Here is a 23971-nt window from a genome sequence, read left to right as displayed (position 1 = left end):
GCCCAGTGCACGGATCCAAATAAATTTACCTTTAAGGCAGCCAGGTGGGGCTCTTCTCACCTTGGAGTGACCTGGTTTGGAAGTTCAAGCGGCATCCAGGGCCCTTCCCCGTTCAGAAGGCGGCCAGGTACCTGCAATGGCACACGACAAGCCGGTAATGGTGGGAAGGGAAATGGGGAGCCGTAGACAGGAGAGACAGAGGCTTCAGTCTGTCTCCTTTCTCGTACCTTCCAGGACTTGCCGTCACGTACACGAAAGAGAGGTAGATAAGCCCGCTTGCTAGAACCTGTTCTTGGCGACCTTTAGAACGGACATGGCTGGGACCTTGCCTTATGCCTGCAAAACTGCCCCCGTCCCTCATTTGTCTGTCTCCCCCTCACCCCAGTGAATCTTCATTACACGGGATTAGTGCCTACGGAACGTAGTAAAAATTACCGCAAAATTCCTTCGGAAGGCACTGCTGGAGACCACCAGATTCTCAACACATCCGGCGCGACCTGGTTTTCCCCAGCACAGAGCAGGCCATTCTTCGGCGAGCGCCAGAGCGAGCTAGCTTGCGTTTAGCGGCTGCATTATATGAAAACCAGATTCCTTTTCTTTTTTTTTAAGGTTTTATTTTTTTGAGAGAGACAGGGCGTGAGCAAGGGAGGGGCAGAGAGACAGGGAGACACAGAATCCGAAGCAGGCTCCAGGCTCTGAGCCATCAGCACAGAGCCCGACGTGGGGCTCAAATTCAAAGAGATCATGACCTGAGCTGAAGTTGGACGCTCAACCGACTGAGCCACCCAGGCGCCCCTGAAAAACAGATTCCTTTATTTAGCACCCCGGAAACGCTCACAGGATCAATCAGAGAATGGCCTCATCGCGAGCGAGGCAGTGGCAGAGTCAGTAACACCGGTTCCACTGATGTCTTGTGCTCATCCCCGGCACGCGTTTAACTCAGCTGCAGTGAAGACGCGCTGTGATGCTACTTTTGACCCCTACCTTCTGACTTAAGCAAACACATTCCTTCCTCGGCCCGTGGTGTTAACAGCATCGTCACACAAGATGTTTCTGGGCCAGGTGGAAAAACACCGTGACAGGTATCTGCCACTCTCACTGAGATGTTTTTTAAGATAGCACTTAAGAATTCAAGGAACCCACACCTTCACACAAATTGTTAATGAAAATAAGCTTTATTACATCAAGTAATAAATACATACAAAGATGCAAACAGTTTTAATCATTTTCTTCCAGATGTTTGGATCAACTTACACGAAAGGCAGAACTGAAATCCACACACAGTCTTAGCAGGAATATTTTCGGGGGTTCTTGTTAGGTTTGGTAGGTTGCTCTTTCTTCTGTATTTATAACTTGTGCATTTTTAAATTTGACCTCAAAGCACTAATAGTCATGCAGGCAAATGCTTAAGCACAAAAGAAGTTACATTAAGCAGAATCCACACCATGTGGCAAACGTATGCACTAGAAACAAAACCCTGGAGTTGTTGTATTAGCTTATGAAAAGGAACGAAGAACAATCTGGGTAACATAACGGTATTCAAAAGGGAAGATAAAAGGGAGACACTGGTATCTTTGCTGTGAGATAGGTATCTTTTCCGTGCATCTTCTAAATCAATGCTTAAAAAAAAAAGAAAAAAAAAACCTGGGTAATTCCTAACTATTTAAAATGTAAATCCTAATCAACGGCAAAATATTTCTCAATCTTAGAGCCTCATGAACCATGGCAGGGACACGGGAAGGAGAAACCGAACTGTTACCATTTTGAAAACAAGAGTTTCATCTGAACGTGGGAGTTGAGCTATAACTTCTCTTCTTGGAAGAAGACGGAAAACCTTCCACGCAAACAGGCAGCTAGGATCTGGCGTTCCGCTCCGTTTCAGCCAAGCACTCTCGAACCAGTCCTCTGGCATGAATGATGCCTGGGAGAGAAGCAGAGGCTGAGAGTCATGCGGCAGGACCCATTCCAGAAGAGAGGGCCCTTCACAACCCAGCTGAAACACCCTCACCCTGGAAGGGAACTGGGGCCCTGCATCCAAGCCACCCCAGGATTCCCGCGGTTTGGAAAGGCGCTAGCATCCCATCCCCTCCTGGAAGGCCTTCTCTCCTGGCCAAACTCCTCTTCCTGGCTCCCTGACAATCCCTTCCTGCACACAAGGGGGCAACCAGCAAGCTCTCTTCATGTCACACCGTCAGATGACTGGAGTAAACGTGTCCCCCGCTTTCACTAAACCTGACCCACTTTGGAGAGTCTGTGACTTCAAATCCTTATTTTTCTCTGGCTTCTTCACATTCTAAACTCTAGAAGGGACTTGTCCAATGTCCAGCCTGCACAGTTAGAACGCAAGACTGCTCATTTTCGTTCAACCTTGGTCCACCGTGACGTCCGCCCGCCGGGGTGCCTAGTGCGCATCTTCTGCCCTATTACGCCCCTGTGCATCTCTTCTCTCTCTGCTCTGGTGGTTATGATTTGGTTGTTGGGGTTTGTTCGGTTTAGCCTTTACTGAACTCCGTGAGATACTGATCTCATTTTAATAGACGCCAAGAATCTATTCCTCCTGAGAGACGACTGCCGGAGGGCGCTGTGAATGACGTCCCCCAAGTCACGTAGGCGTCCCACGTGTCACAAATCTTATCTCTGAGCTTCAGAAGACCTTCTCTGGAAAGGGCCAGACGGTAAATATCTCCCGACTTTGCAGGCCACACGGTCTCTGTCACAACTACTCAACTCTGCCACTGTATCGATAGAGAAAGCAGCCATTATACAAGCAATGGGTGTGGCCATATTCCAATAAACCTTTATTTATGGACGCCGAAGTGTGAATTTCAGATACTTTTCATGTGTCACAAAATCATTTTTCACCATTAGAAACTAAAAACCATTCTTGGCCTATTGGCTACAGTTTGCTGACCGATCACCAGTGCTCCTGACTCCCTTGCACCTTTTATGACCCTTCTTCAACCTCGTTATGACATAAACTTGGCTAGCCAATGGTGCTCACAGGTGCTCACGCAAGACATGCCCTGGAGGGGTCACCAGGCTTATCTGTATGTTGACTTGAACCAACAGGTTTTTTGGGTGACTGCAGATCGCCTGTTCGACTCTGGCGTCCAGCATCTTCCCAGGGATTTCCACTCAGGGAACCAGCACGCCGGGTGCCAGGATTGTTTTGCTTCTCCTAACTCCAAACAGCAGCCCAGACGCAGAGCGATGCCCACCTCACCCCCAGCTTAGGTCAGGTCAATCCCACCACTCCCCAAGTCCTCTCCAGGTCCAGCCTCTTACTGCCAGCTCCCCTTCCGCACGCCGGTGCCCGTTCACCACCCAGTCGGCCGGTCCCTCCACAAAGGCTTCATCAAGGGCGGTGAAGCCCACTGCTGTGGGCAGGCGCCCGTCCTCAGCCGGCCGTGCCCATCGCTGCCGAGTCACATCCCCCACGGCAGCCCCTTCTCATGCCCCACACTTATAACCACAGAACGTTCTTCTCATTTCTCTCCGAACTTGCCTCTCCAACCTTCTTCAGAAACCCCACATCCCTTCTGAAATTAAATCCGCACCTAGGCCACTGCTGCTCTGAACTGCCACCTTCTAAAACAGAAATCCTCTTCTCCCCTCCGCCCGACTCACGTAGCGAGGGGACAACCTATCTCACCTGCTCGGGCAGTCACATCTTCACGGGAGTCACTTGTTTTCGTGACCTCATGCTCCCGCCCTCCCTCCCTCTTCAGTCACAGAAGAATTTCACAGTGTTGTCGCTCTCGTCTGCCCAGACCAGGACGGACCCATGCGCCCCACTGGGCTCTGCTCCAAAGATCTGACAGCAGAGGGCAGCACAGGACCCGGGACCTCATGACTCCTGGTCACCAGCTCCCCCAGAGGAGGGAGACCGGTGTCAGCCAACATTAGACAAAGCTGCAGGATCTGGGCTATAAAGATTCCTTGTTTAGGGGTGCCTGGGATTAGTATTATGTACAGATTTTCTAACAAGAAGTCTCTAACGTCATCTAGCAGTTCTCAACCTGCTTTGAAACTCAGAGACATGTAACTTAAATCCAGACACTCCTGAACCTGTGTAAGCAATTATCCTGTACAAACAAGTAACCAACATGGAAACACAGGGGCAGTTATGTTAAGGATACCTGTATAGCTGTTTTAGGGAGAGAGTCAGTAACAAAATTTGATGCCTTCACTAGTATTAATAACAGCATACTTGGAACATACTTTACATTTAAATGGGATTTACACAGATTGAAAAAGCTGGGGGTGGGAGGACCTGGGTGACTCAGTCTATTAAGTGATTCTTTTTTTTGTTTTTTAAATGTTTGTTTGTTTTTGAGAGAGAGGGGAGTAGAGCAGAGGGGCAGAGAGAGAGGGGAGCAGAGGACCCAAAGTGGGCTCTGAGCAGGGAGCCCGATGCAGAGCTTGAACTCCCAAACCGTGAGATCATGACCAGACGCTTAACCAACTGAGCCACTTTTAAAAAATTTTTTTAATTTGGGGCGCCTGGGTGGCTCAGTGGGTTGAGCGACCGACTTCGGCTCAGGTCATGATCTCACGGTTCGGGAGTTCGAGCCCCGCTCGGGCTCTGTGCTGACAGCTCAGAGCCTGGAGCCTGCTTCGGATTCTGTGTCTCCCTCTCTCTCTGTTCCTCCCCCACTCACCCTCTGTCTCTCAAAAATAAATAAACATTCAAAAAAAAAAAACAAAATTAAAAAAAAAAAAAAGATTCCTTGTTTAAAGCACGAGGACCCTCCCCCGAGGCGCACCAGGCCTTCCCATCAGATCCCAAGGATGGTCTACATCCCACACACCCGCCCCCCCCAACTGCCCCTGCCTGCTGTCAACATATCAGATTAACAAAAAGGGAGCCCAGGGAGCCCCTGGGGCGTAGGGGACTCTCCTCCCAGAAAATCTTTCACAGCAGTTAGCACCCAGCAGGGAGGTCCAGGGAGTCGGGGACCCACGACTTACCTCGTTTTAGTCTCTCCATGGCGCTCTTACTCCCCGCATAGGTGGGTCTGATCTCTTTCCCCAGCTCCTCGATGATGGCCAGCAGCTCAGCATATTTGCTTTGGGGCACCTGGCTGTTCCCAGTTCCCTGGAATGAGAAGGAGAAGTTTAGCTGGACCGAACCCTAACCTGACACCAAGGCCACGGTCAAGACCCCACCACAGGCCAGCCGCAGCGAGAGCAGGGCAGGGAGAGGCCGACCTAGAGGGTCCAGCCTGAGGGACGACCACAGACCAGACTGCCGGGCCTCTCTGCTGTCCTCCTACACTCGAGGAAACCACTAGCGGCCTCCAGAAAACTTTTATCATCTCAAATGAGGAAAAGGAGAACTGGTTTTCTCGGCAAGAAAGGGTCTACCGGGAATTTCCCGGGACCCAGGTGGACGCGCCAGAACATCCTGGGGGATGACAGTCCAGAGCAAGTGCGTGAGACGGGGGCCACACCTCGGGGTCAGCAGGGCTACACATAACTACCAAAGACCATTTGGACAGAATCCAGAATGTGTTTCATTCACCTATCCTCTGCCACCCCCCCACCCCCATCAGGGCCCACCCCACAAAACCCTTTTCTCCAGATCCCACCCACCGCCCCAGCAAGCACCGCAAGGAGTGAGGAGGGGGTCCCCGTGAGTCTCCCCTCCCCTCCCCCCGCCGCGACAAGGCCCTCGCCTGCTCCTCCCTCCTCCTCTGTTGCCTCTGCCTCCTGGCCTCCAGGGCCTTCCTCCTGTCCTTGCCCAGCTCCTCAGCGCCCTCGACACGCTGCCACCACTTCTTCCCGCGGTGGCGCCACACCCGCTTCTGCTCCTGGGACAGCACCGCCTGGTGGGGCATGACCGGCCATCAGCCCGTCCCAGGGGCGGCCTCCACGGCGACCTCAGAACGCAGACACGTTCCGGCAGAGAACCCTACCGCGGCCACGGCCTGGCCAGGTCCCTCCACGAGCAACAACAGGCAGTGAGGCCAGTGCCAGCATCGACCCCACTCAATGCCGAGGAACCGCATCTCCACGAGGTCACCAAGCGGGGGTCAGTCTTGGAAGTGGCAGAATCAGGTGGAAACCCAAATGGCCTGGCTCAGGGGCCACCAGCCCCCGCTGAAGTGCATTGGGCTCCAGGAGGATATCGGCCCTGTCCTCTATCTTTGCTGGGGCCGTGACCTTGTGGGGAGTGAGGGGCCACAGGGTCTCCTCTCCTCTGTCCAGGCTCGGATCCAGAGCCCAGGTCAGGCTTACTTACTTCCCCAAGAACCAGGATCAGAGACCCCCCGCCCAGGGATACACATGGGTGGTGGCACCAATGGAACAGCGGCGCTCAGGGCTTCCAGCCTTTCCTTGGGCTCCCCCATCTCCCATCTCTCGGTGCCCCCATGAACCGCCCCGCCGCCCCCCATCTCTCGGTGCCCCGTGAACCGCCCCACCCCGCCGCTCCTCCACTGACGCACCCAGCCAGGAAGCTCAGACGACTGCTCCCTTACATCATTTTTACTCCTTCATCTGTCCCACCAGCTCCCCCGCCCTGGACGGTGGGAAGCATGTTCCCTCAGTGGCCAGGCCCTGAGGCCACTCAGTGGCCAGGCCAGAAGCCCTCCTGCCAGGCGTCCCCCCACTGCCATACCTGAGTGTAGCCTAAAGACGGTGGCCCGTAGTCGCTCAGCAGCTGGCGGTACTGCGAGGACGTCGCCATACTGGTGGAGGGCGGGTGCACGCTCCCAGCTGTGGGGGGAGGAGAGGAGAGTTCGGGAATCGTGGAGTCGTACCCAAAGCAAAGACTCTGGGTCTTGCAACAGTCCCCCCCCCCACCCAGGACCCAGGCCACCAACAGTGGTCTTTTGTCTTCGTAGGACGGGCCAGAGACCCCGCTCCCGTCCTCTGGTTTGGCGATGGCCAACACAGCCCAGACGAATGGCGGAAGGCAGCTAACAGCTCACTGCTCCTCGTACTCGCCACCAGGGCAGACGTCGCTCATCGACCGCAGAACAACCTCCCATCCGTGCAGTCAGGCTCGGTGGCCAAGATGAAACCCGCTGCCATTCTCAGCCTAATCCTCGCTAGTCCCTTTTCCCTGGGTCCTGCTCCCCAGAGGTCGATGACCTAGAGCCACATCACTGCCGCAAGAGCGCACCTGCTCCTGAGGCTGGTCCACATCGGGCTAAAGCTTCCCGCGTGCCCAAATCTCCGCTGGCCGCATGGTAAGGAAGACAGAGGGAGGGTTTAGAGGATCTGAGACGCAACCCTGGCTGGGGCCGGGTTCGACGGACACCGAGTCAGGAATCCGGAGTTTATCACAGCCTCTCTGTGTGTCCTCAGAAGCCTCTCGCTCTCGCTGAGCCCCCGTGGCTCCCTCCCCAAAGTGGGGACAGGACTCTTGACAGTCTGATTCTACGCCCCGGATGGCTCACATCCAAAGAGGGGAGGGAGAGGGCCCCACTTATGGACTGCAACACTCGGAGACACCGTCCCTCATCTGTGAGGGACCACGTGGGGACAGGACCCAGCTAAGAATGGAGTCTCCTGGATGGGGGGTGGGGAGTCATCAGCAGGGAATTTTCCGGCTCCGGCTCAGTAACTGGCAGCATGCAGACCCATAATGGCGTCCAAGTGGCCATTAGCGGGTAGAGGATGTCCTGCAGAATTACAAACAGCGGTAACCATGGAGAATTTACCTAGCCCTCCTCGGCAGCCGCCCGCCTGCCTCCACGCCCAGTCGAGGAGCAGCTCCCCCTCTGCCTGCCGCCCCCAGAGCCGAACGGTCTCTCGCGCACACGGCGGACTACGCAGACTTGGCCCCGGGGATGGACAGCTGGTGCCAGGCTGGCCAAACCGACCAGCTGCTCATCTGGTGTGAGCAGGGGAGGGAAGGGGAGGAAGGAAGCTCAGGGGCGCAGGCTGATGGAGTGGAAGGGGCCCGAGGGGGGCCCTGGAGCCCCTCAGGGTAGAGAGACAAATGGTCCAGAGAGGGGAGGTGTTCCCTTGAGCCACACGGCACGGAGGAGGCTAGCCCCCTGACACCCGTCCCTCCCTCTAGGAGCCGGGGACAGCTCTGGACCCAAGATGTCTTTCTCGCTCTCAGGCCTGCCCTGGATTTCACCACCTCCTCACACCCCGGGACCCAGGTTTAGGCTCAAATGTGGGATGCCCAGTCGGGAAATACGGATTCTGCCACCTCTAAGCTGCTAAGTGGGCACATCACTGGGCCACTCCTAGCCTCAGTCGCCATGCCTCTGGAGTGGGGATGATAATACACCTGTGCTACAGGCATGCAGCGCTCAGGACGGGGGTGCACCACCAGCACGTCCGTGACCTCCATCCAAGGCAACCGCGATGTGCAGGGGCCAGAGCACAGGAAATGGGACCGGGTGGGTGCCCCCCCCAAGCACCCTCACCACGTCAGCCAAACCCCAACTTCCTGAACCCTCTGACGTGGGCAGTGAGTGTGGTCTTTGCAGCCCCGGACCCGGGTTCCAGTCCTGACTACTACAAGACATCGCCCCTCTCTGGAAGGCCAGAGTGCTAAATGCCAGGGCCCACGGGGTTATGTATCACCACACGGCACCTCAAGTGTCTAGAAGATTCCATTCCCTGGCAGGAGGTGAGGGGACTCAGGTGTGCACCCTCTGCACCACCCTTTGCCCTCACCTCTTGTTGCTCCTGTCTCCCTCCCCGGCCCATCCTCTCTCCTGCTGACAAGGGCCCGGACCAGGAACCGGTCTGGCTGTGCCACTCCTGGCTGCGTGACCTTGGACTAGGGCCTTCGCTCTCTGGGCCTCAGTTTCTCCATCTGTCTGAGGCAATGGTTCCCAATAGAAAGTCTAAAGGCTCTAGATCCCACTCTTCCACGGGGCTAGGGTTAAGTCTCGGGGGGCTAAGGGAGAAGGAGGAGAAATCGCCCAGTTGGGGCTGGGGGGTGGGAAGGTCGGACAACTGCTCTGGGCTTGCCTCTCCCATCGTCAGGTGACGCGGTACATGACCCCGATTCTGGGCCAATGCCAGTCCCTTACTCGGTGTTGAAGGCGGGGGCGGCGGGGGGTGGGGGGGGGGCTTCTGTGGTCCTGGAGAGAGTTGGCAGAAGGGCCCTGAGTTCGACTCCTGCAGAGGCAGGGACGGCCGGTGCATCGGGCTGCAGGAGGCCAGGGAGAAAACCAGACTGGGCGTGAGCACGGCTGTCTCTGAGCATCACAGACAATGCGCGCAGTGTGCGGGGACCAGGGAGGGCCCGGAGCCGAGGGAGGGACTGGCAGAGGCCAGCAGCTCCTGGGGCCAGGCGCAGCTCCCCGCCCCCACGCCAGACAAAGAGCAGCCTGGGCCTGGGGAGCTGGCGGCCTTCCCGCCACTTGGGGCGCCTGGGGAGGGGGGGGGATGTGCTCTCCGGCGGGGAGGCGGGGGCTTTGTCTAACTCCGCCACTGCCACCACCGGCCAGGCCGCGGCTTGGCAACCCGCGAGGAGGCAGGGCTGGAGGGCGTGAGGGATGATGACAAGGAAGCCGGAGGAGCGGCGGCGGAGAGTCCATCTTGGATGCAAATGGCAGGGGGAGATTGGGGTTTCTAAAGGGTCCATGGGGAAGGGCGCAGCCCGCCACGAAAACACCAGATTATCTGGGGACCTCAGCAGTCCTCCTGGAATTCACCATAGAAGAAAACCTGTGCACAGGTGCCGGCCAGCCCAGAACAGGGCTTCAGGGGTCCTGAGTGGGTGCCCCTGTCACTTGACCCCAACCCGCAAAAGTCCCCGTTTAAGGCACCTGCCTCAACTATACTAGGGCAGGCCTGAGTTTTCCAGCGTGTCCAGGCACCCCAGAGACAGACGCGGGAGTCCGGGAAAAATCCTACCTGGGCCACAAAGCCTGTCTTTGTAAGGTCTGCAGACCCCAACGGTGGTGAGAACATTTGAGAAAATAGTGGCTGTTTGCTCTTGGGACTCAGTAACCAAACGTAATCAATTCAACTATGCCCCCAACCGAACCCTGAAATCTTAACCCTTTCCAACCCCCCAATCAGTGTCCCGTAAGTTAAAATACATATACATATATATATGGCTTTTCTGGGTTCCTCTTCAGATTTTTGGAGTGATGGAGTCATCGTTTGGAGACAAGGCCCAAAACTTGCAGCCAACTGCCAACGTGGCATTTCTGACCAGCAAGGCCAATCCCCTCCCCCACAAGGCCTCTGCCCCCTCCCCCCTCCAGCGCGCCTGCTTTTTTGGAAGTCTATTTCCAACCAAGCGTCTAAAGGAGAAAGACCCAGGCACCGGGGAAAAAGCCGGTCACACCCTAACTCACAATTTTCTTCCCTCCCACCCCGGGTCTCCCTTGATCCCTGGGGCAAGCCCCTGGGCACAGCCTAAAGCTCCTGACAACTTCTGGAGGAGTTTCCTGGGATCACCCAGGTCCAGCCCCCGAGGAAGAGAGAGGACGCCCCCAGCCCATTCCCTGGCTTCCGCAGAAGGGGCCTTCCAAGCCCAGACTTGGGGGCTCCGAGATGCGGGGTCTGCGCTGAAACGCCGCTCCCACCCACCGCCCGCAGGCACTCGGGAACCCCCAGTCTCCCAACTTCTGTCACTCGGCGCACGCCTGAGAGGACCTCCGGCGTGCCGCGTTCCGGGTACCCCTGCTCCGGCGCGCCCGGCCGAGCCCCCCTCCGCCCCCTGACGATCGAGTCCCCTGCACCGCCGGTGACCCCAGCGGCCCCGCGCCCTAAGGGGCGCCTGCACCTGGCACGCGGGTCGCCCCCGCCCGGCCCACGCGTGGCTGGGCCTTGCCCTCGTGCACCCCTGCAGCCCGGGCCCCCGGACCCCCAGCCCGGGCCCGCGCCCCCGCTCCGCAAGGGCGGCCCGGGCCCCGGGCCCCGGGCCCCGGGCCCCGCGCCCCGCGCCCCGCGCCCCGCTCCCGGCGTGGCCCGGCCGCTCCCGACTCCCGCCGGCAGGGGCCCTCGCCGAGCCGCCCAAAAGCCGGAGGAAAAAGGAGCAGAGAAAAGCCTCCCCCGCCCTCGCCCGCCGCGCTCCCCGCGATCCCTCGGCCGCCGGCGTGGGGGGGACCGCGGCGGCCGCCCGCGCCCCCGGCCCCGACCCGGCCGATTCCCGCCGCGGCGCGGGGCGCCCCCGCGAACTTTGGCGGCTCGGGCGCCGGAATCATGGCGGCGGCGGCCGCGCTGCCCCGGGCCGGGACCCGGTGCCCGGCGCCCCCGGCCACCGCGGGCCCCCGGGAGCCGGGGCCGGGGCCGGGCGCGCCGGCCCCCAACTTGGCGGCACTTGGGGCGCGGCGCGCGCGGCCCGCGGGGCGCACTCACTCACCGGCGTTGAGGGAGGCGGCGGGCATGTGCGCGGCCAAGTTCGGTTTGTAAGACATCCCCCCGAGCGGCGGGGCGCGCCGGGGCGCCGCGGGGCCAGGCCCGCGAGGGCGGCGGCGGCGGCGGCGGCGGCGGCGGCGGCGAGGCCGGGCGGCGGCGAGGCGGGCCCGGCGTCCGAGCGCCCGTCCGTGCGCCCGCCGAGCTCCCGCGCACTTTTTGTTGTTGACGGCTCGGGCCGCACCGGCAAATATGGCCGTCCCTCACCCTGACACCCGCTGCAGTATATCACCCATACATCGGGCGGGCGGGCGCAGGGGCGGCCGCAAACTTTGAGCGGAGCCAGCGGGGCCGGCCCGGGCCGGGAGGGGGCGGCCCGGCGCGCCGCGGCCCGGCGTCAGGGGGCGGCTCCGCCCGCGGCCGCGCCCCGCGCCTCCGGCCGCGCTCGGCGCCCGCAACTTGGCAAAGTTTGGGGGGCTGGGTCCCGGCGGCGCCCGAGGCCCGCGTGGGTCCCTTTCTTCTTCGAGGCTCTCCTTGTGCCTGGATATTCGCTATTTTACTGCTTCATTTCTTTCTTTCTTCCTTTCTTTCTTTCTTTCTTTCTTTTTTTTTAAATAGCGAGGTAGGATTTCAGAATTACTTTTTTCCCCCTTGACTGTGGGGGCAGGGATGGAAAATTACCTGGAGAAAATGGTGGCGAGTGGTATTTTTAAGCACGTAGATCATTCCAGACGCCGAAGTCTGGCCATTCCCCAGAATAAGAACAACCAATTCTTGACATTGATTTCAAATAAATTTCATGTCCCTGTCTGTATTAAGTGGTTTTTAACTCCTTGGGGGCCTGCGAGTCTCCTTGGATTCTGAGGAAAGCCAAAGGCCTCTTTTCTGGAAAATTCACTCTTTAATTCATGTAACTGTACATCTTACCTCAGTCAGGTATTCGAGAAGCGCCTACTGTGTGCCTGGCACCTGTCCAGGCGCCAAGGAGGATGAATTTGACGTTTCTACTCTTCTGGAGTTTGCATTACAATTTTTGGTTCTCCTTCAACGCCTACCCCTCCAGCCCATCCTCAGGTCTGGCTGAAACATATCAAATATATATCTTGGATTAGATGACTAAGCTTTTGAAGGTACTGCTTCTTGGGGTTCAGCTTAAATGGTGAAGTTCGTCAAAATACACAAGATGCCCACCCTTTTCTGCCCTTTTTAATCGCCATGCCTTGCAGATTTTTTCATTAGTCACAGACCTTCAGGCACATCTGGATCTAGTGAGGAACGCATCAAACTCTCTGCCTAGAGGGAAGGGATACCACACATGCCTTCCTCCCTTCCCTTTAGGATTAAAAGTGCAGGTGAGAGGCACCTGGCTGGCTCAGTCCGCAGAGTATTGACTCTTGATCTCAGCGTCATGAGTTCAAACTCCAGGCTGGGCGTGGAGCCTACTTAAAAAGAATAATTTTTGTTAATGTTTATTTATATATATTTTTGAGTTTATTTATTATTAGAGAGAGCACATGCTGGGGAGAGGCAGAGAGAGAGGGAGACCCAGAATCCGAAGCCGGCTCCAGGCTCTGACCTGTCATCACAGAGCCCGACGCGGGGCTCAAACCCATAGACCCACAGACTGTGAAATCATGACCTGAGTCCAAGTCGGACACTTAACCAACTGAACCGCCCAGGCGCCCCAACATTTTTTTTAAAGTGAAAGTGATACCCCCTCTCCAGCTTAAGCAGTGCCCCCGGTGATCAGCTTTAAGCTAGTTCAGCCAAGGGTGCTCAGTGAAATTTTACTTAGTGAATGAATTGATGTCACCCTCTCCTTTGCTGCCCCAGGGTCCCACAGGGTAGCACTGTTCAATAGAAATATAAATGCGAGCCACAAACATCATTTTCAATTTTTTAGTGGTCACAGTTTAGAAAGTAAAAGACACTGGCAAAATTGATCATAAACACTTAACCCCATATGTCTTGAGCAGAATGATTTGATTATATCATGAACATAAATTAAGGTACTTTATATTCTTTTCATCTTACAGCCTTCAAAACCTAGCGTGTATTGTACACTCATAGGACATCTTAATTCAAACTAGCCACATTTCTTTTTTTTTGTTATTAAAAAAAATTTTTTTAATGTTTATTTTAGAGAGAGAGAGCGTGAGCAGGGGAGGGGCAGAGAGAAAGGGAGATACAGAATCTGAAGCAAGCTCCAGGCTCTGCGCTGTGAGGACAGAGCCCGGCGCAGGGCTTGAACCCGTGAACCACAAGATTATGACCTGAGCCGAAGTCGGATGCTTAAGTGACTGAGCCACCCAGGCGCCCCGGGACTAGCCACAGTTCAAGTGTGCAATACCCACGAGAGTTAGCGGGTTTCCTATTGGACAGCGCAGGGCTAGAAGCTGCAAGCACAGAGCTCACAAAGCACACACACCTGGGCACTAAATCTGGCTCCACCCATTCACTGTTTGTGTCTTCCTCGGCACAAGAATCTGATTCTCAGCGACCTGCCCCATCCCTCCGACAAATGGTCTGGGCTATTCTCTTTCGATGTTAATTTTTGTTAACGTTCATCTGTTTTCGAAAGTCAGAGCGAGACAGATCGTGAGCGAGGGAGGGGCAGAGAGAGAGGGAGACACAGAATCTGAAGCGGGCTCCAGGCTCTGAGCTGTCAGCACAGAGGCCGAGGCGGGGCTCGAACCCACAGGCTGTGAGATCATGACCTGAGCCAAAATCAGACACTTAACTGACTGAGCCGCCGAGGCGCCCCTCCTTTTGTTTTTAATTGACGTATAATTTCCTTAGCACAAAATTTCCCCTTTAAAATATACAATTTACTGGTTTTGGGTATACTCACAGTTGTGCAGCCATCACCGGTACCTAATTCTAGGACATTTTTGTCACCCCCAAAAGACACCCAATGGCTGTCACTCCTCATTTCTCACTACCCCTGGCTTTAGGCAACCAGTAACCCAAATTCTGTCTCTACGAAGTTACGTATGCTCGACACTTCATATCAATGGGATTATAGAGGGGCGCCTGGGTGGCTCAGCCAGTTGAGTGTCCGCCTCTTGATTTCAGCTCCGGTCATGATCTCACCGTAAGAGTCCGAGCCCCACCCCCGGGCTGTGCGCTGACAACGCGGAGCCTACATGGGATTCTCTGTCTCCCTCTCTTTCTGCCCCTCCCCTGCTCACTCTCTCAAAATGAATAAACATTAACTAACTAAATATATAAATAAAAATGGAATTATACAATACATGACCTTTTGTCCCTGGCTTCTTTCACTTGGCATGGTGTTCTTAAGGTTCATCCATGTTGTAACACATACCAGTACTCTGTTCCTGTTTATGGCTGACTAATATTCCACTGTATAGATAAACTCCATTTTGTTTACCTCCTTACCCGTTGAGGTACATCTGGATTCTTTCCACTTTCTGGCTCTTGTGAATAGGGCGGCTGTAAACATGGGTGTGTCTGTGTGAACACGTTTCCAATCCTTTGGGATCTATACCCAGGAATGGAATCCCTAGGCCATGTGGTAACTCCGTTTCATTTTTTGAGACACTATCGGACTGCTTTCCACAGTGTCTGTGCTATTTCCCCCTCCCACCAGTGATGTGTTAAGTGGCCCAGTATCTCCACGTCTTCACCAACATTTTTATTTTCTGCCTTTTTTTTTTTTAATTTTTTTTTCAACGTTTATTTATTTTTAGGACAGAGAGAGACAGAGCATGAACGGGGGAGGGGCAGAGAGAGAGGGAGACACAGAATCGGAAACAGGCTCCAGGCTCCGAGCCATCAGCCCAGAGCCCGACGCGGGGCTCGAACTCACGGACCGCGAGATCGTGACCTGGCTGAAGTCGGACGCTTAACCGACTGTGCCACCCAGGCGCCCCCCCTTTTTTTTTTTTTTTTAAGGCTTCCTAGTGAGTACAGACTGGTATCTCATGACTGATTGACATCTCTCCCTAACAAATAGTGATGTCAAACATCTTTTCCTGTGCTCCCCAGCCATTTGTATATCTTCTTTGGAAAAATGTCTATTCTGAGCCTTTGCCCGTTGTTTATGGTTTTTTTTTTTTAACATTTATTTATTTTTGAGAGAGAGAAGAGACACAGAGCGTGAGCAGAGGAGGGGCAGAGAGAGAGGGAGACACAAAATCCCAAGCAGGCTCCAGGCTCTGAGCTGTCAGCACAGAGCCCAAAGCGGGGCTCGAACCCACGAACAGTGAGGTCATGACCTGAGCCAAAGTTGGACGCTTAACCAACTGAGCCACCCAGGCACCCCTTTAATGCTTTTTTTTTTTTTAAGATTTTATTTTTAAGTACTCTCTACACCCAATGTGGGGCTCAAACTTAATTCTTTTATGTATTCTGGAAACCAGTTTCTTCTCAGATATACAAATTGTAAATAGTTTCTTCCATTCTGTGGGTTGTCTTTTCATTTTCTTTCTTTCTTTTTTTTTTTTTTTAGTTTATTTATTTAGTTTGAGAGACAGAGAGTGCGCCCATGAGCGGGGGAGGGGCAGAGAGAGAGAGAGAGAGAAAGAGAGAGAGAATTCCAAAGCAGGCTCTGCACTGACAGCACAGGGCTCGAACCTATGAACCTCCAGATCATGGCCTGAGCCAAAATCAAGAGTTGGACACTGAACTGACCGAGCTACCCAGGAGTCCCTGTTTTTTCATTATCTTTTTTTTTTTTTTAACATTTATTTATTTTTGAGACAGAGAGAGACAGAGCATGAACAGGGAGGGTCAGAGAGAGAGGGAGACACAGAACCTGAAACAGGCTCCAGGCTCTGAGCGGTCAGCACAGAGTCCGACGCAGGGCTCGAACTCACAGACCGCAAGATCATGACCTGAGCCGAAGTCGGACGCTTAACCGACTGAGCCACCCAGGCACCCCTGTTTTTTCATTATCTTGATACTGTCCTTGGACACACACAGATTCTTAATTTGAGGTCTGATTTATCTATTTTTTTTCCCCTTTGCTTTGCTTGTACTTTTGGTGTCCTATCAATTCCAAGGTCATGGAGATTTTCACCTACACTTCCTTCAACGAGTTTTATAGGTTTTGTTCTTACGTTTAGGTGTTTAACCCATCTTTAAATTATTTTTTCGTGTATGGTGTGAGGGGGGTCCAAGTTCATTCTTTGTATGTGTATCTAGTTGGTCCAGTACCATTTATTGAAAAGACTATTTTTCCCCATTGAATGGTCTTGACAGCCTTGTTGAAAATCAATAGATGATAAATGTGAGGGTTTATTTCTGGACTCTCAATTCTGTTCCATTGACCTATATATATTTTTTTTTAATCAAAAAATTTTTTTAAAATTTATGTTTATTTTTGAGAGAGAGAGACAGAGTGTGAGCAAGGGAGGGGCAGAGAGAGAGGCAGACACAGAATCAGAAGCAGGCTCCAGGCTCTGAGCTGTCAGCACAGAGTCCGACACGGGGCTCGAACTCATGGACCTCAAGATCATGACCCGAGCTGAAGTCAGAAACCCAACCGATTGAGCCACCCAGACACCACATCCACCTATATTTCTATCCTTAAACCAAAATGGCACTGCTTCGATCACCCTGGCCTTGGGTAGGGCGAAGTCAGCTTTGAATTTAGGAAGGGTGAGCACTCCAACTTTTTCTTTTTCAAGCTTGTTTTGACTATTCTGGGTTCCTTGTAATTCCATACAAGTTTTAGAATCGGCTTGTCCATTTTTGCAATCAATCAATCAATAACAACTGGAATTCCAATAGGGTTCGTATTAAATCTGTGTATGAAAGTCGGGAGTATTGCTACCTCTTTTTTAGTGTTTGTTTATTTTGAGAGAGCGTGAGCACAAGCAGAAGAGGGACAGAGAGAGAGAGGATCCCAAGCAGGTTCCATGCAGTCAGGACGGAGCCCGACCCACGAACCTTGAGATGTGACCTGAGCCAAAATCAAGAGTCAGACGCTGACCCGACTGAGTCCCCCAGGCGCCCCAGGACATACTGCCATCTTAATCGCAACATATGTCTTCCAGCCCACGAATGCAGGAAGTCTTTACACTTAGGTTTTTTCCCTTTGATTTCAGCAATGTTTTATAGTTCACAGTGTTCAAGTCTTGTAATTCTTTGGTTAAAATTATTCCTGAGTATTTCACTATTTTTGATGCTGTTGAAAATGGAATTGTCTTCTTGATTTTGGATTGTTCACTGCTAGTGTATACAAATACAACTGATTTTTGTGTGTTGTCGTGTATCCTGCAACTTCCCTGAACTTACTCTTTGGAACTTACTCTTTGAACTGACTTGCTTGTGTCTATATGGTTTCTCTAGGATTTTCTGTATATAAGATCATGTCATCTGTAAAGAGTTTTACTTCTTCCTTTCCAAGTGGGATGTCTTTCATTTTTCCCTTTCTTGCCTAATTGCCTTAACTAGAATCTCAAGAACAATTTGGGCATAGGTGATGAGAACAGACATCCTTGTCTTGTTTCCGATTTAGGGGGAAAGATTTCAGTGTTTCGCCACTAAGTGTGATGTTCACTGTGGGCTTTTCATAGATGCCCTTTATCAGGTGGAGGAATTTCTCTTCTATCACTAGTCTGTTGAGTGTTTTTATCATGAGAGTTGGATTTTGTCAAGGGCGTTTTTCTGCGTCTCTTGAGAAGATCATGTGGGATTTCTTTTCCCTTTATTCAACAAATATTTGCGAGTCTCCTAAGTGCCAGACGCTATTCTAGGGGCACCAAAGGAAGACAAGCCCCACGCTGTCATGAGACTTCCTGTTCTAGGCACAGCAGCCACACTTAGCTCTCCCCCTTCCCCCCACCACATGGGAGTCATTACCTCACCCCTCACCTCCCACTGTTTCTTATTCTTCTTCAGGCCAGACTGGGTGATGAGTCTGGTTCTTGTTCATCCTCACACCTAAGCCTTCATGAAACTTGCCCCTATGTTTCAGCGCGCAAACTTCTGCTCGTCTATCAAAGCCCGGCTCAACTCTCCCACCTCTGTAAAGTCTCCCCTGGCTGGCTGCCCTCTACTGGTGTCTGCTCTTGTGTTTAATCTGGCCCGCCTCCTTCTCGAGTCTTGAGCTTCCTGAAAGAAAAGAATTGCATCCTTGCGTGTTCTAGTCAGGCACATACAACATTTCATAAATGGCCTCCATACGGTCCTAGAAAGGAGATCAGTTCTCCTCTGGAGGAAGGTCTGCAGTTCCCCTCTCTTTTCCTGCTCACAGCTCACTTCCCGTAATCGATGCCTTCGTCTCCTTGCGCTGCCATAACAAATTACCCGGAACTTGGCTTAAAACAAAGGAAGTGTGTTCTCTCACGCTTCTGGGGGCCAGAAGCCTGAAGTCAAGGGGTTCCCTCCAAGACTCCAGGGAAGAATCTTCTGCTCTCCCACCGGCTGGTGGCTCCAGGTGTCCCTTGGCTTGTGGCCACATCATTCCAAGCCAGTCTTCACACGGCCTTCCTCTCTCCTTGTCTTCTCCCCTCATATGAACACTTGTCATTGGATTTAGGGACCACCCGAATCTAGGATGATCTCATGTCGAGATCCTTTTTTTATTACTTTTTAAATGTTTATTTTGAGAGAGAGAGAGAGAGAGAGAGAGAGAGAGAGAGAGAGAGAGAATCCCAAGCAGGCTCTGCGCTTCAGCACCCAGAGCCTGATGTGGTGCTCAAACCCACAAACCGTGATGACCTGGGCCGAAATCGAGAGCTGGCCACTCAACCGACTAAGCCACCCAGGCGCCCCTCATCTTGAGATCCTTAATTACACCTGCAGAGATATCTGCCCCTCCCCTCCAAAAGGTCACATTCCAGGTGGACACATCTTTTAGGAGGCAACCATTCAACCCACTACAACAGGCTTCAAAAACGACTTGGATTCCCCCCCTTTTCTTCTCTTCCTTCTGTTTCTGAGTTAAAACCCCTCAAAGGAGAAGAAAACAGACCTAGTGGCTCCATTCAAAACGTGTCTGTGGTGACACTCAAAGAACCTTTTAATGAGTGGTTTTAGAATGATCTAGAATGGTTCCTCATTAGTTTAATGGGCATTTCGCAGATTGGCTTGCCAGGAGCAGAGCAGATGAAGGAGACCAGAAGCCTGGTGAAAGAGCTTGACGTAAATCAGAACAACATTATTAAAATAATGCTCTGGGGGCGCCTGGGTGGCGCAGTCGGTTAAGCGTCCGACTTCAGCCAGGTCACGATCTTGCGGTCCATGAGTTTGAGCCCCGCGTCAGGCTCTGGGCTGATGGCTCAGAGCCTGGAGCCTGTTTCCGATTCTGTGTCTCCCTCTCTCTCTGCCCCTCCCCCGTTCGTGCTCTGTCTCTCTCTGTCCCAAAAATAAATAAACGTTGAAAAAAAAATTAAAAAAAAAAATAATGCTCTGGATCCATATACTTCTCCTTAGCCCTCAGCTTATTTAACCTCCCTGGGCTTTAGTTTCAACTGTAAGTTTGGGGATTTGATGGGACAGAGCTCTAAGAATTCTGGGAACTCCAACATCTTAAGAAAGCAGGGAGACAATGCACAGCACAGACCATTTTCTCTAATGATCTCTAAAGCATCAGCCCAGAAAGGCCTTTGCATCATCACGTTGGAGCCATTTCCATCACTGGACAACATTCTGGAGCAATCTGCTCAAAGTGGGCTGCACCTGGTAAGAAGGGGGAGTCATAGGACTGGGGGAATATAGAAATTCTATTTAAGTGGGCTTTACTGTGTACCTATTAGCACAGCAGCATACACAGAACTTACAAATAACCTAATCAACAGTAGTAAAGGTATTCTCAGAAAAAAAAACTTAAAAAAAATTTTTTTAACGTTTATTCATCTTTGAGAGACAGAGAGAGACAGAGCATGAGCAGGGAAAGGGCAGAGAGAGGGAGACACGGAATCCGAAGCAGGCTCCAGGCTCCGAGCCGTCAGCCCAGAGCCCGACGTGGGGCTTGAACTCACGAACTGCGAGATCATGACCTGAGCCGAAGTCAGACGCTCAACCGACTGAGCCACCCAGGCGCCCCGGAAAAAAACCTTTTTGAATATATGACCAAAAAAGTTTGGAGACCAGTGACCTAAGAAACTAGTTAGGTAGGCAGTTTGACCGCCAGACAAGTTGTGGGTTGCAGTATCATGGTTAGCTTATCACAATCAGTGACTCCAATGTGGCGTTATGCCCTCAGGACGGTAAAACTAGACTTGATTTTATATCAAGTCAGGTTTTGATCAGAGATCCATTCCCAAATGTATTAATTTTCGGTTCGGTTTCTGCCATTACTCCCGTTTGTAGGCCAGGAGCCAGCAAGCTTCTCCTGCGAGGGGTCAGATAACCAACTTTTAGGATTTGCCGTATAGTTTGGACATACAGTCTCTCCCATTGTAGCACTGAAGCAGCCTTACACAATACATAGAAGGAAAGGCATGACTGCGTGCCAATAAAACTTTATTTACAACACTGAAATTTGGATGGCATGTGACTTTCGCGTGTTATAAAACAATCTTTTTATTGTTTTCAACCATGTAAGAATGTAAAAACTATTCTGAGCTTGCAGGGTCTTTCGAAAACAGGTGATGCACTGGTTTTGACCCGTGCGTGGACTGTAGTTTGCCAATCCCTGTTTTAGACTACAAAATTTGTTTCTCAAGCTTGATTCCCTGTGGGTAGAACACCAAAAAACAGGGCATGTAAACCTTCGAGGGCAGAATGAACTTAGTTTCAGATCGATACCTCTGAACAAGAAACACACTCAAAAAATAAACTGTGGGAACACAAAGTTAAACAAAAACCCAGGATTAACGCAGGAACTGAGAGAAATGTGTAATTTATCTTGATCTTAGGCTCGAGATGAAAATGGGGGATGTTTTGGAGAGTCTTCCTGTTCTAACCTGCGGCACCTTCACGAAACACTCAACTTCCTACTATGGGTTCACGCTGTTACCCATAGTAGGAAGTTTGGATTTCTCTAGTAATTAAGGGCTCGCACATCAATCTTTGGTGAAAGCTTATCTCGCCTGGAACCAAAGGTGAGCATTTTGGTGTTTGTGTTGCTAAAAGAGGTCCCCTCCAGAGTTCCCCCAGGAAGGGATACTGAAGAAACAGGCGAGACAGGCTACCTTGAGGGGTGGAACAGCCCCCGAGGGGCTGCGGGGGCGAGTGGTAGGAGTGGAAGCAGGTTTCGCTGTGTGTTCTCGCCTGCCGATCGACTTCGGTCCCGTGGTATTATTTAAGCGAACGACTAACCCGAAACGTTAAGTCTCCCAGACTGATGTAGCAGCCACGTAGTCCTCCTACCCTTGCCTGATACTCTGTGGTAATTCTTAAATGAGGAGGGTTTGGTGATTTGGAACCAACCGCAAGGCACTTGCCTCTCCTAACCCAATAGTGCACTTGATGCCCGGCGTGGGTAGCTTTCGGGAGACGAAGCCAACGTGCCGAGAATCGGACTCTAAAAATAAGCATTTTGCACATTTCTTTTAGCCTCTTTTCTCTCCATAAAGGCCTCCACAGATGGCTTCTTTACATCATGCTCTCAAATGACTAGCTGTTAAATATTCATACTTATGGAAATGGTACTGTACTTGCTCCAACCCCCCAGCCAGTTAACATTTGTATTTTCCGTATCTCAAGGCCCTTGTTCTTGGGCCTTGTCCTCTGTAGAACACAAACTCGTGCACACACACACACACACACACACCCATCGTAGACACCAACTTTTTGCCTCTTTATGACTAATTTGCCTAGAATAGTTCTTTTATTTTTAAAGTTTGTTTTCTTTATCTTGAGAAGGGGGTGGGGCAGAGAGAGAGAACCCCAAGTAGGGTCCACGCCATCAGCGTAGAGCTCAACTCCGGGCTTGAACTCATAAAACCGTGAGATCACGACCTGAGCCGAAGTCAAGAGTCGGATGCTTAACCAAATGAGCCCCCCGTGTGCCCCTCGGGCAGTAGTTCTTGACCAAGGGGAGATCCTGCCCCTCGGAGGACATTTGGCCATGTCTGGAGACACCTGGGGCTGTCGCAACCGGGAGGACAGCAGCGCGTACCACTGGCGTCTCATGCGTTAGGACCAGGGATGCTGCTGCACTTCCCACGACAACAAACGGGACAGCACCTCACGAAGAATGGCCCGGCCCAAATGTCAATAGCGTGAAGGCCCAGGGTCCCACGGTGAGGCTGAAAGCAGACATGAAAACACCGACGGGGAACAAAGTCCAAGCAAACTGGAACTAAAAACTCGGGGATGGTGGAGGCGTCCAATGAAGGTCAGGTCTCTTAATTTCTTATTCAGGTTAATACTAAGGTTATACCTTTAAGGGGCGCCTGGGTGGCTCAGTCAGTTAAGCGCTTGACTTCGGCTCAGGTCATGATCTCATGGTTCCTGAGTTCGAGCCCCGAGCGGGGCTCTGTGCCAGCAGCTCAGAGCCTGGAGCACACTTTGGATTTTGTCTCCCTCTAGTCTCTGCCCCTCCCTCCCTCACACTCTGTGTTTCTCAAATAAATAAATAAATAAATACATGTAAAAAAATTTTTTTAAAGTCCTGTTTCAGTCTTTAAGCTCAGCTTACAAATATTTTATCTTGTATTTTTAAAAGATTTTTATTTTTTTTTTAATTTTTTTTCAACGTTTTTATTTATTTTTGGGGGACAGAGAGAGACAGAGCATGAACGGGGGAGGGGCAGAGAGAGAGGGAGACACAGAATCGGAAACAGGCTCCAGGCTCCGAGCCATCAGCCCAGAGCCCGATGCGGGGCTCGGACTCACGGACCGCGAGATCGTGACCTGGCTGAAGTCGGATGCTTAACCGACTGCGCCACCCAGGCGCCCCAAAAGATTTTTATTTTTTAAGTAATCTCTATGCCCAATGTGGGGCTCAGACCTACAACCCTGAGATCAAGAGTCACATGCTCTACTGACTGAGCCGGCCAGGTGCCCCCTCAACTTACACGTATTTTAATAAAATTTTAGTTAAAATGTAGAACACTCCCTTTCACTCGTTCCATTAATACTCAATTATCTCACATATTTGACAGATTAAATCCCCCTAAACATTAACACCATTTACAAACTTGATTCAATTCCCTCAAGGATTTCAAGCTACAAATTGAGATGGTTCTCTTAAGCATTTCAAACCCCACAAAGACTCACAAATAAGCTGTATTCCAAACATTAAAAAAAAAAAAAGTCCATCCACGCGTTCCCACCCTGCCTCCCGCTGCCTTTCTCCAGGACAACAGTGCTGGCTCCTGGCCCAGGCCACCTGGGTGGTGGACGGGAGCCCACCCCGCGCCGGCTCCCAGATCTGCGCTGGTCTCATCTGTAAAGAGGGAGGGACTCCAGCCTCCCAGGGAAGGTGGCTCATCTTTCCGTGGTGTCCTCTCATCTGTCCTGTTCTCTGGCTTCCCAAGGCCAGCGCAAGACTGGGCCTCCTGGCCAATCCTTCTCAACGAGCTCCAGAGCTCAGCGGGAGCACAACACTGCGGCGCACCGGCCTCCACCCGTCCCAGCTTCTCCGGTCACTCACCTCCCGGGCCTCCCCTGCTCGGGCACACGTGAGCATTCCTGCTGTTCTCCTAACTGCCAGGACCGCAGGAATCTCCCGTGCTTGCTCGTCTGCTGTCTCGACAGTAGAGGAAGTACCCGCGAGGAATCACCTGTGGGGACAGCATGTGACCCGATGCCAGACACACGCTTC

At 52.5% G+C, this 23971-nt stretch overlaps 1 protein-coding gene across 2 annotated transcripts; it reads right to left on the bottom strand.

Annotated features, from left to right (window-relative positions):
• Window positions 1-1156: 1156 nt before the first annotated feature.
• On the bottom strand, window positions 1157-11363 carry CDK2AP1 (cyclin dependent kinase 2 associated protein 1). Of its 2 annotated transcripts, none has more exons than XM_047088550.1 (4): window positions 11294-11363; window positions 6623-6720; window positions 4972-5098; window positions 1157-1921 (listed from the first exon to the last, which is right to left on the bottom strand). In XM_047088550.1, exons 1-4 carry the CDS (start codon window positions 11346-11348, stop codon window positions 1854-1856), a joined length of 348 nt encoding a protein of 115 aa, XP_046944506.1. In that variant the 5' UTR covers window positions 11349-11363; the 3' UTR covers window positions 1157-1853. The 2 variants fall into 2 exon arrangements, with proteins under 2 accessions (XP_046944506.1, XP_046944507.1); XM_047088551.1 differs by lacking the exon at window positions 11294-11363 and adding an exon at window positions 7130-7629.
• Window positions 11364-23971: the final 12608 nt, after the last annotated feature.

This window comes from Lynx rufus, unplaced genomic scaffold, assembly GCF_022079265.1.
Source record: "Lynx rufus isolate CCGP_SWC_20201006 ecotype Redwood Valley unplaced genomic scaffold, mLynRuf1.p SCAF_24, whole genome shotgun sequence".
NCBI classification, from domain to species: domain Eukaryota; kingdom Metazoa; phylum Chordata; class Mammalia; order Carnivora; family Felidae; genus Lynx; species Lynx rufus.
This window is presented reverse-complemented; position numbering and strand designations above follow the sequence as displayed.